At 30.4% G+C, this 13,286-nt stretch overlaps 1 protein-coding gene across 1 annotated transcript; it reads left to right on the forward strand.

Moving 5' to 3' along the window:
- Positions 9,243-12,009, forward strand: LOC109361260 (expansin-A4-like). Its single transcript, XM_019606657.1, has 3 exons — positions 9,243-9,453; positions 9,970-10,288; positions 11,525-12,009. The coding sequence occupies exons 1-3, from the start codon at positions 9,306-9,308 to the stop codon at positions 11,832-11,834; spliced, it is 777 nt and encodes a 258-aa protein (XP_019462202.1). The 5' UTR covers positions 9,243-9,305; the 3' UTR covers positions 11,835-12,009.

Raw genomic sequence — 13,286 nt, forward strand, 5'->3', positions numbered from 1 at the left:
TCCTTAATACTTTATCATTTTCGTGTTTTTTTCCGGGTTTGGGGATGGTATTTTTATTTTCAACCCCGTTGAGTTTGGGTTCGGGTTCGGGTTTGGGAATGTACAAACCCGACCCCGACCCGCCTCGTTGCCATTCCTAATAATAGGGGTTTCCGAACAGAACCCTCTATAGAAAATATGCCCCATTCCCCATAATAACCAGAAATTTCGGTGTGGGAGTTATGGGAAGGTGCAAATGTTGCACTAGATGGGGTTGGAGGATATTGTGGGAGCTGTCGGTGTCTACCAGATCCGTGATAACATGTTCAACAAGAAAACCTTGGAACTCCTAGGTTTTTTTAAACGAAGGGCCTACCAATGCATGTTCGGACAATTGGAATTGAATAAGTTCATCTTGAGACTCCAAGTATTCATCCAGACCAGAGAAATGGTCAGTGACAGTCTGTCCTGTTTCAGCAATAAAATCATCCACTATGAGGGAAATAAATAGTTTAGGCTGACATTTGTGTCCAACGAAAAGTTTATCATTGCAATTCTAGCATAACCCTTTAGCTCGTCGCTCTTCCATCTGAGTTGTGGTGATACGATTAATTGGTAGAGTATTTTGTGGTGGTGGTGGTGGGTTAGGAAAACGATTAAAAGTTTGGTTGTTTGTGGTCTTTGTGTTTGGGGAAAAGTGGGCTTGAAATCTTTAATTTTTTACTCTACCAATTTAGCTAGACCTAATGCATTTGCAATATGATGAGGTCGAAGCAGAGCTAGCTCACATCTAATCTCAAGGTTTAGACCAAAACTAAAAAGTTAAGGATTACCTCAGGGGGACAGTCCTCAAATTATGTTGTAAAGCTTCTCAAACTGTTGTTGGTAATCTGTTATTATTCCAGTTTGGCGGAGCTTAAACAATTTTGCTTGATGATTCTCATAGAAGGAAGGTCTGAAACAGTCTCCAATGACCTCGTAAAACTCTCCCAAACCATAATATTTGCATTAAGGAATTCCCATTTAAACCAACTCAACGTCTCACCCTTCGTATAAAAGGAAATCACTTGTAGTCGTTGATCTGGTGGAACTTGGTACAGTTGAAAAAAATGTTCAATTTGAAAGAACTAATCGAAAAGCTCGGAACCATCAAAAGAGCTTAGTTGCAATTTAGGTGGTGTGGGTTGGGTATGAGAAAGGGAATGTTAAGTTGTGTGTATGAGTTGTTTGAGGTAAAAAATGGGGGTATTGGTGCTGTAAATGTTGGGTGTAAAGTGGGGATTTGAGTTAGTATGGTAAAGGGAGGCGTTTGTGGTGGTAGTTATGTGGGGGATTGGGGTTTAGGGTGAGAAATTTGAGAGGAAGATGGTGGATCTGGTGGTTGTGGGGGTAGAGTAGAAATTCCTGCCAATTTTTGAGTGATAGAACATAATGCAACAGTGTTTAGCTTATATCGAGAATCTTGTTGTTCCTCGTGCTCTTGCATTTTTTCTGCAAGCAGTTGCAGCAAAGTCTCATCAATGTCCTTGTTGGAAAGTATGGGAGGGATAATGCAAGGATGAAAGCACCAATAATAGGAAGAGATAAAATTCCTATTGAACTTAGTAGCAACTATCAAACTAAGAAATTCTAATAAGAAAGAAATTAGTGGAAATTCATCAAATCATTGCAGGTGCTCCTCCTTACACTAAATAGTAACAAGGAGAATTAGGTTAACACAACTATTAGGCTTCATAATATTGGATTTGAATTCTTTTAAGGAAAATATCAACAGACACATATTAATAACATAAAAGAAATGCATAAAGGGAATTATAAACTAATTATAATCCCTCATAAAGTTGGGTTACTTCTTCACGCGGTTGAGCCTTGTTATGTGGGTTTCAACAATTGGGTTCTCAACACATTGCTTCAAGTAATACACTTAAGAGTTCAATCTTTCTCCAAGCTCATAAACCTTACAAGTTTTGGGAATTGAAGCTTATATATCTATGACTCAACATCATAAAGTTGGAGACAACATCATAAACCTTACAAGTTACAAGCCCTTCAATAGTTCAATTAAAGAGTGCATCTAAGACAAAACTTTTGGGAATTGAAGCTTATATATCTATGAGTCATACATTTTGAACATACATGTAGACACTTGTCTTTGTTTGAAAATATATATAGGAAGTGATTTAAGTGAGAATAATTATTTTATAAAAACTGTGAGATTAATAAATTTCGACTTTACAATCATAAATGAATAATTATGATTAAAAGATAGTTATTCATTATATAATCAATTCTTTTAATCTTTACCATTTAAATATGATATAATGATTTATATTAAATATTTTCATTTCTCACCCCTAAGAACTGAGTCAATTAATTTATATATATATATATATATTATAATGGTATTTGATGCCTTCTTCTGGACTTTTATACCCAAAGTTATGCCACAAATTATGATAATTCAATTTTCAATTAATCAGGGAATGAAAATATCATAGTTCTTTAGAAATCAACATGATCATACTTTGTCTTAGTGGGATGCATACATTATACACTAACTGAATAACAAGTTAAGCATGGCCACAATATACTATATAATTCAAACTACAGAGTCAAACAAACCACTTGATCAATTTAAGACCAAAATTGTACTTGAATTAACTGAAAGTCAACTATGGAATCCAAATGCATGTTAATATATTCCATGCATGTGATTGTTCATGCATTGTAGATCCAATTTATAAAAACAGAAATATATTATACATTATAATATCTATGTATTATCAGTATAAAATTTTATAAATAATCATTATATCATCCATCATTCATTTGTATACTTTTTTGAAGAATAAGTGATAATTTAAATATGAATAATGAATGATACAATAACAGTGCATAAAAATCAAAACATTATAAATACATTTTTTACATATATTATATCACCGACTAGTTTATTAATCTTTAGTGATAGCTATATTATAATATCCGCATCACTTTTCCAAAGTGGTACGGAATAGTTGGACCTTAAGGTACAGTCCTTTGCTTAACAATAACTAAATATATTTTCATTCGCTAATATTTAGCAATAGATTTTTTTAATGTACTTTCACACTTTCTTGGCTCAAACAAAACTGTTCTTGTCTCTCTCTATATATTATTTAGCCTAACTAAACTCTAGTTGACAACCTAGAAAAACTGTAACATGTTCTTTTTATTGAATAGCCAACTCATAAAATGTGAAGACAAAGGAAACACCATGTGTTTGGTATTTAAAATAGAATAGACTATATTATTATATATACCAGCGGGTAGATCAACCGACCAGGATCGTTCTAATTTTTTTGTACTACCAATATATTCTCTTATTTTTTAAGTAATTAACTAATCTCTTTCGAGATGTATGATTGTTACTCCAAATAAATGTTATTCATAGGAATTGAACCTTTAACATTTTGGTTATTTTAGGAATTCAATTGTGCTTAATAGATGGTTATTTTAGGAATTCAATTGTGCTTAATAGAGAGAATTTTGTGCCTATGATTAACGGAGAATACATGTGATTTAGAAGAAAAAAAGATATTATATATAATATTGTAGTTACTTTTAACTAATAAAGAGAACAAGTTTTTTTGGTTGGTTGACCATCACTTAATGTTCAAAAGTTATAAACATGCAAGGCTATAATATAAATTGCATATCAAAAAGTCACTATTTAGTCAATGTAAAAGTCGAACAAGCAAGGTCGAATAATTTTACCTAATGAATTTGATTGATTGATATATTAGAATAATTAAAGGATAAAAATCACCTAATCCTAATTTTGCTTTATTTTTTAAATATCTCACTCCCTGCATTAAAGAGTATAGTAAAAAAACCTAATTCATGTATACCTATAAAAATATTCGCAATGTGTACGTACATAATAACTTATAGGTGAGAACATGTTTTATGATATTCGCCTCATAAATGATCAAATAATTATAAATTCATTTTTAATTAAATTTATACGTATTATATATTATTATTATTATTTTAAGATTTTATATTATCAACTTTAATATCATTTCGTAATAAATTGTAACGATTTAGCAATAATTATAAATTTATTATATAAATATCTTATTATGCATCTAATAAATATTATTATATATTAATTATTATAAAATACATAATAAAAATTAAAAATATATTGGATACCTATGCACATGGATATTCACAAATAGTACGAGTTTATGAACGGAGAAGTAATACTAGCGAGTGTCATGTGTGTCAAAAGATACACTAATAGTAGTGACTTGCCATGGTTTTTTTGACTTTAACTTACTTCTCTCACCTCCCTTAACTACTTACGACATCTTTTATAGAAGGCATTGCTAGTTGTACTTGATGATATCATGTACGGTTATTTCAAGAAGATGCTAGTCTGTTGCAATTATTGATTTCATACTTTTGATTTCACAAAGAATGCTCCAATTATTAATTTCATATATATAACTACTACAAATATATATTGAAATTTCGATACTAAAAACCAAATTCACGTAATAAACAACAAAAATCACGTGCACAATGATGTGCAATTGTGAATGTTGATAATTGTATAGATAAGTTGGTTCTATTTTCTTTGAATATTAGATAAGATTTGGTCAAATAAAAAAATGTGAAGTCATTGGGAAGCGTGAGTGAGAGAGATGGAGGGAAATAAATAAAATTGATGGAAATAGAATCAAAATCAAATAAAAATAATAAAGAATAGAGAAAATTGTGGGAAATATAAAGAATCACATGGCTAACACAACGTGAGGTTGCAATCTTGGTGGCACGTTCACATGTCTTAGCATGCATAGGTTGGTGATATGTGGTTGAACCACGTGCTTACGTGGAAGATATGCAAGATCTGGTTGGTCACTCAAATGGGTCACATTTCTAGCTTCTATGTCAGCTGTCCCAAAATGAGTATATCCTCATGTCTCTAGTTAATGAGGTTTCTCCAAGTAATGCAAATATGTTATTTTATAATTTTAGAATTTTTCTTTTTAATGAAGTGTCACTTTTTCATTGGTCTGGTACATGGAAATGGGACAGGTGATCTCTGTCTGGTTTTATGTGTTACTGTATTGCAACCGTTAGAACACATTTTCTATCCTAAAAGTGTATCAATCTATATGTTATTTACTTATGATTGGTTGAAAAATTATATTTAAATTAAAAATATAATAATGAAATATGAAATATTTTTCTCATCTATCATAAATAATGACATATAAAGTAATATACTATTTGACATAGAAGAAATCATCTCTCCAACCATATACTCCATTTGGATTTAATGATAATGAGAGAAGAGTAGTCAGCAAAGGAATGGGTTAAGTATCATTTCATATGCACTACTATATACCTTTGACACTCTTCTTACCTTCATTTTATAGATGCAAAATAATGTAATAAAAATGAATATGTACGGGCAAGGTTACCTCATGGCAATTGAGGCAATAGTCTTTTTTTATAAGGAAAGAAATGTATTAAAGGAGCTTAAAGAGTGTGTTTACCCACATATAAAGAATTATAAATGAGATCTTTTTAGACTATAGACTATAAGATTATACAAGACTAAAAAAATCTATGCACCATTTTGCAAAACAATTAGATTTGGACAAACATATGAATAGAATCAATTACAAGATCAAATTTGAATTAAATCTATTAATCAGATTAAACTAACTCACCAACAGTATTGGTTGAAGTGGTACATGTTTGATTCTCCTTAAACAATATATCGGGTTCAAGTTTTATGGATAGAAAAATACCCGCTGGAAGAGCTAGCCCCATATATTTGTGGATATTCTTGACTTAAATATGATTACCTCCAATGCGATGATACATGTGAGAAACAAAAAAACTAACTCATTTCCTTTGAATATTGTTTCATTCAAATTGACCACATATATATATATAACACAGCAAATCATAAAAATCTCTGAAGATTTCTCCCCTTTTTGTCTCTGGAAGATTTATTAAATTTGTTACGAGGTGATAAATTATTACTAGAATTATTTGATTATAAAACTTTGAAATTGATTTTAAATATTGGAATGATGAAAGAATTAAATGAAAACCGATTTATCATATTAGGCCCCGAAATACATACAAATATTTGCATGTAGGTGTCTCTTTTAAACATCATTTGCATGAATGGTTGGGGGCTTTCCCTACTTTGAACAAAATAATATGTAGTTTTTATAATGAAAATATGTTTGTATATAGCAAAGTAATTATAGTATAGAAATATATGCAATAGAAATAAAAGTATAAAGTATAAAAGAAATGATGGAATGTGATAAGACCTGTACAATACAACTCAATAAATTACTTGGCTAGAAATGCTAAAAGGACAACATAACATAAGTGTTACACATGAACCAAGTAAAAGAAAAGAAAAAGGTGGGTCCCACTAAGTGCTTTTGTTTCAATATCATTCCTAATTTATGGTCCAATTTTTTTGGCCCACCATTCTCTTGTTTTCACTTTTTATTCAATGGTTCATAACTTTGTTATTGCCGTACCTTATTGAGGTAAAGACAATTAACTCACTTAAGCTAAATTAGTGGCTATGTTTATATCATTATTGAAATGGAAAAAATTATATTAGAGGACACAAGTTTATCATACCTTTAAATAACATAGTGATAAGTTGAATTAATATTAAGTTTTTTCATTGCACTTTTTAGCTAAATGAAGTGAACAAAACGTACCAAAATCATCCATGTCATGGTGGTGCCTTTCGATTCTTATTCTATCATTTTCATCATTTCTTAAAAAAAGAAGAAACTTGAGAAGAAAACTTAACATAGAAGGGTTGATAAAGCTTTGAGCAAAACCATAGCCATTGGATTAAGCTCACATTAGGTGCTTCCCATTGTTGATGAAATAAAATATGGAGATTAGTTTTAAACGTAAATGATATCCCAATACTCAAACAAGACAAGGGTATTTCCATGGCTAACATTAATCCACTAGTGGTAAAGTTCAAAGCAAAAATAGAAAGAGATGATAATGTATGAACTTGCTCCAAACCATTGGTTGATATTTATCCCTAGTGAAACATGTTGATAGAAAGCATATGTTCCTCCAACAACTATTTACTTTTTTCAAGAGACTCTATTTTATTTTAATATTTTTTGTAAATAGAGTATCATTGTGCATATAAAAATACAAATTATGAAGGTGATGAATTCAAATTCTAGAAATATCTTTACAAAGATAAAGTCCCTTGTATCTATTCTCCTATAATATTACTAGGTAATACTCTCATATACAAACCTATGACATAATAATGACTAGTTTTTTTTTTGGTAATTATGACTTCACTATTTTTACTGTCACTTTTTATATTTCTTGCTAATTTGTGAATGTCATGCCATTTAATTATAAATGTCATAGTGTTATTATTGAGTTTATATAAGTGTGAAGTTTCACATTGGATACATGAAATGAGTGGAAGAGTTTATAAGTGGAAAAAACTCATAAATAATGCTTTAAGGTTTTGATTCAAAACATTGTGTCTCACTTATGACTATCTACTCTTCCCATGCACTGGTAACAATGGAACTTTCCGATTGCATTGCAGTTTGGTCCAATAAGTGATATCAGAATCGATGGGTTGGTTGACACATTTAAGGGGGAGCAAATCAATAAGTGTGTGGTACCCACACTTGAGAGGTAGGTTGTTGGGTTTATTCAAATGTGAAGTCTCACATTGGATATGAGAGGAGGAGTGAAAGACTTTATAAGTGGAAAAAACTCATGAAACTAATGTTTTAAGATTTTGGTTCAAGACGTGGTGTATCACTTATAACTCTCCACTCTTCTCATATTTCAGTAACAATGGAACTCTTTAGTGGTCGGAGGTTTCTCGTAGTCTAACCCAACGGTCAGCATATTTATTTTGGCTGTATAAAGAAATTATCTTTTGATTTAGTTTCTATGATGCTCAATTGAGAGGCTATACATTAGATGTTAAAGAACTTTTTCATAGTATACGCTAAATATGAGTAGAGTTTGCTTGTATTATGGATAACATGAATCATGATTTTAGCATGAAATTGAGCTGGTCCTTCCTATTTCATATCAATATTTGCTATATAATTTCAAGATTCATCATGTGCTTTTCCCCATTCTTCTCCCAAAATTGAACCCCAACTTGCTTTGCTCACTCTGACCCAAACAGAATTAACATTAGGAAGGACCATGTGGGATGCACATGCATGTGAATTCATACACAATCAATAGTTATATGTGACAATAACATTTCTGATAAGAGTGTAATATCTATGTATGTAAAGATTTATACATAATCAGTATCATTTATCATTCATTTGAATTACTTTTATTTAAGAGTCAATAATTATTAAAATGAATAGTGGATAATAAAATGACAGTGTAAATACATAAACAATATATATATCATTCTCTCTTCTTCTAATTGACCAATTAAAATATTAATGCTTATTAATACAAGTGAAAGGGATTTGAGTTTTTCAACCATGTTCAAGACTAGGATTTATGTGTAAATAAACAAAATTCTATTATATGGGTTTATTTGGACACCTAATTAGAATGGTGTTGGTTAATCTCTTCATTAAAGTTAGAGAATATAAAATATTTATCAAAATCAACTATGTTTAATATAGACAAGTGAGTTTGTCAAAAAAAATATCCTTCGAGTATGCTCTTTTTTATATGTGTGAAAAAGAGATTAGCTAATATTCGGATGTTAATATCTTGTTATTAAGAACTAATTTAAACAAAACTCATTTTTTTATAATATCTATATCTTAAAATAAATTATTATTTGACTTGGAACAAATGTATATACTAATAGTGTAAAAAATTTATGTTTTGTCGGTCATAATACACCATTCATTTTTAATTATTATCGACTCTTCAAAAAATAATACAAATGAATAATGAATGATATACTGGTTATATATAAATCTTTACCTTGATAGTATATATATTACACTTTATTTGACTGTCCACCAAAATATACCATTACTATACATTAAAAATGTGATTATATAACCAAAAAGTAAGATCATATACAAATAGAATTAATTGATTAATTGATGGTTGGTTCATATGACATTTTTACTTATAAAAAAAAGTGTGAAGAGAGAATAGTTTTGGCCTATTGAAAAAAAGAGAAGCAAGGTGCATTAATTAGATAGTAATTAGTTGAGAAGCTACTCCCTCCATAAATATCCTCTTACCTTCTCTCCATTTTCCCATTCAGCCTCAAACCAACACAACTAACTCTCTTTTGTGCAATGTCTGGAATCTTTCTTCTCTACATTGCATCACTGCTCTCACTTTTTGGTGCAACAAGTGCTAGAATCCCTGGAGTTTACACTGCTGGTGCATGGGATAGTGCTCATGCCACTTTCTATGGTGGTAGTGATGCCTCTGGAACAATGGGTAAATAAAACCTCACATTCCCCTCTCACTCTCTCACCTTCCTTTTCTTTTTTTCGGGAGCACATCTATTATCTAAAAATTGTGTTTTTCCATGAGTCATTTATAATAGTTGATTTAAAAATTAATATTTTTAAGTTAAAAATTTAATAAATAAATATTTTTCTGACTAATCATAATAAATGACATGTAAGCTCCCATTTTTCTTCTAACCCAGCTTTCCCAAACTCAACCTAAACACTTGCACTTCCAAATTTTCTCTAGTTTGTTTTGGCTTATGCACATAAAAAGTGTACTTTTTGATTTTTTTTATATATCAAAAAGCTTCATTATTTATGGACCCTTTTTAAAACCCATTTCTCATTCTCCTTTCAATTCAATCCACCACAAACATAACATAAAATTCCATCTTTCCCTCACATAATACTAATAAAGCTCAATTTTTTAATATTTTTTTTTATCTAAAATGAGTATATCTAACATTTCACATTTTCACTTATTTGATGTTTCTTTTTTTAGGTGGTGCTTGTGGATATGGGAACTTGTACAGCCAAGGTTATGGGGTGAGTACTGCAGCACTAAGCACAGCACTATTCAACAATGGCCTAAGTTGTGGTGCATGCTTTGAGATAAAGTGTGACCAAGATCCTCGCTGGTGCAACCCTGGGAACCCTTCAATCTTGATCACTGCCACTAACTTTTGTCCACCAAACTATGCTCTCCCAAGTGACAATGGTGGTTGGTGCAACCCACCGAGACAACACTTTGATCTTGCTATGCCAATGTTCCTCAAAATTGCTCAGTACAAAGCTGGAATTGTCCCTGTTTCTTTCAGAAGGTGAGTTCAATTTCAATTACCACTTTTTTTTCCCTTTTTCTCTTATTTAATAGACTTATAGACTCTACCTCATAAACAGAAATACCATTTCAAGTATTTGAACTTCTGACTTTATAGTCGTTAAACAATAACCTTATCGTTTTACCGAACTCATTATCCTCATGTCAAAGAACACATTTTATTAACTTATAATTTTTTGGAGAAAACATACTTAATTAGCATGTGAAGTGGGGACAATAGTTCTTTAAACAAGTGGAACCAGTGAGGGTAAGAAAAGTGGTAATGGGTTGGTTTGAATTTGGCTTCTTCTGTTCACATGTTTCATTGTTTCATTGACCCATAAAAACAAGGGGAAAGTGGTAATAATGGTAAGCAAATTTTAGTCAACATTATTTTCCTTTTTCTAAACACAAGGACATCGATTAAAGAAACTCATGCTTTATACGGGTCAGTAAATATTTAAGAGATTGATTGTGCTCAATTCTATACTATTTATTTCAGACATTTCTATCTTTATTAAATGTGTCATCAAAATATCCTTCTTTAACTATTCTTCCCTCTAACTAAGTTTTGATTTTTTTTCTTCATGTTATTACATATAACATATATCTTAATATTTTATACTTTATTTTTTAATTATATATTTCTTTGTTACTCATCATCTCATCACATATTTTTTCATTTATTTGAACGGTTGAATGGTGAGAAGTTAGGTTGTTATAAAATTAAACAAAAAATTTCTTCATTTGTTAATATTTTTCTTTTTTGCATTTAAGCCTCTTTGGTCATTTTGACTTGGTGGCATACCAACATGCTTAAGTGTCGGTGGTTAATGGTTATCAACAATTGTCCAAAATAACCTCAATTGTATGTAAAAGCCTCAGCTATAGTTGGGATATTATTGTCATTTCAAAATGATAGGTAGATTCTTTAATACTTAGGAAGTATAATAGGAAAATGGACGCTGAGAACATCATTAATTTTCCGGAAAATTAGGACTTGTTTCCTAAAGTCAGAAAAAAAAACATCTTACGTAGTTCCATGCGACACACATCACAGAATGAAAAGTAGTACAAGTTTTTTATTCATAAAAAATACAAAATTTTGCGCCTTTTCATTAGATTTCCGAATAAATTAAAATGTCTACTTCGATTTCTGCAAACAACATTTGATGAGAGAGACTATCATATATCTGGATTAGTTCAATTTTGAATGTATTTTATAATTTGATTGCAGGGTGCCATGTATAAAAGCAGGAGGCGTCAGATTCACAATCAACGGCCACCGTTACTTCAACTTGGTTCTGATCACCAACGTCGCGGGTGCAGGGGATATCGTGCGCGTGAGTGTGAAAGGAACCAACACCGCTTGGTCAAGCATGAGTCGCAACTGGGGGCAAAATTGGCAATCCAACGTTGTTTTAGTGGGCCAGGCCTTATCCTTTAGAATCACCGGCGGTGACAGAAGAACCTCAACCTCTGTCAACGTGGCACCAGCTAATTGGCAGTTTGGACAAACCTTCATGGGAAAGAATTTCCGTGTCTAAAAACAATAATATAATTAAAAGTTTTAACTTTTGACTTGTTTGGTTCAACTTACCCTCCTTCTAACTTTCCTCTATTTTCCTTGGAAAGTTTTGAAGAGGGTAGAGTTTAAAAAAAAGTTAAGGTTAGGTTTAGTAAAATTGAAAGTGAGTTTTTAGTACTTATATGATTTATATAGGAGAATAAATTAAATCCTCATATTAGTAAAAATATTTTTAAAAATAAAATACATGTCAGAATTTTAATGAGTGAAAGAGATAATTTATCTTCTAATATAGAAGATACTTTATTCTCCTTATGTGTGAGTGGAGTGTGAAAGTGTATCTAAAGTGTGATAATTATAATGGGGTTTGCTGGCATATTAATTACCCAGCATTGATAACCCATTTTGAAGTAGCTTTTGCTTATAAAGTGTGAAAGAGTTGAGGAGGTTAATATAATACATGTAACCCGCAACTTTGGTTTTATTATATACATTATCATATGTAATAGCATATAAAGAATAATAAATTTGAGTTTTTATAATTGCTCCTTTTTTTATTTCAATTTCTTGATTTATGTTCATTGAAAAAGATCATTGCTCATATGAATGTTTATATTATGAAAAATTAGTATCTCACCAATAGGATGAGATACTCTAGGCATAAATAATAGTGTATTTTGTTTGGTTTGAGAAAGAAAGTGAGAGAAAGAAAATAGAAGAATTGAAAGTTGAAAAAAGAAAATTAAGAACTAAGTCAATTTCTTATTTTTGTTGTATGAAAGAGAATGGAAAGAAAGTAAGAGGAAAAACTGTGAAATGACATAGTACTTTAAAGTCATGTACCATTATTGGTATATCTTAGTTTTCTTTAAAAAGCGACCACATTCTAAATTTTCTACTTAAGAGAAATTTTGTAATGTGAATCCAAGTTTAAAATTAAAAATTCTACCTCACACTTAGCACCTACCAAGTTTATGTTAGATTTATAGTTCAAATTAAAATAGAATTTATTATTGATATATCGAATATTTAAATCATTGTTTCCCCAATGTATTCTCCTTGAAAAGTGGGGATCCCTTTTCTTTTACATGCTTCATAAGATTCTACTATTTCAAGGATCCTTGATCCAAGAGTCAAATATTATTTGGAAGATTTTTTATGGATGTTCTACATTTTAACAATGAAGATGAAATTTCTCTACAACAAATGGATTGTTTTTTTATTATATTTATGTGAATACTTCCTTTATTATTTATTTGTATTATTTTTAAGAGTCAATTATAATTAAATATAAATGATAGATGATATATTTATAGTTATAAAACTCTTCTATTGTGAGTTGTTTTTTCTTCTTCAAACCTTCATTTTCTTTTCTTTACACAAACAAACAACAAAGCATATGAAATGAAGCCTAAACCATTCATTTCTATTTTGTTCAATTTAAAAAAAATCAAATAATGACAACCTATGT

This window comes from Lupinus angustifolius, chromosome LG11 (assembly GCF_001865875.1).
Source record: "Lupinus angustifolius cultivar Tanjil chromosome LG11, LupAngTanjil_v1.0, whole genome shotgun sequence".
Lineage (NCBI taxonomy): Eukaryota > Viridiplantae > Streptophyta > Magnoliopsida > Fabales > Fabaceae > Lupinus > Lupinus angustifolius.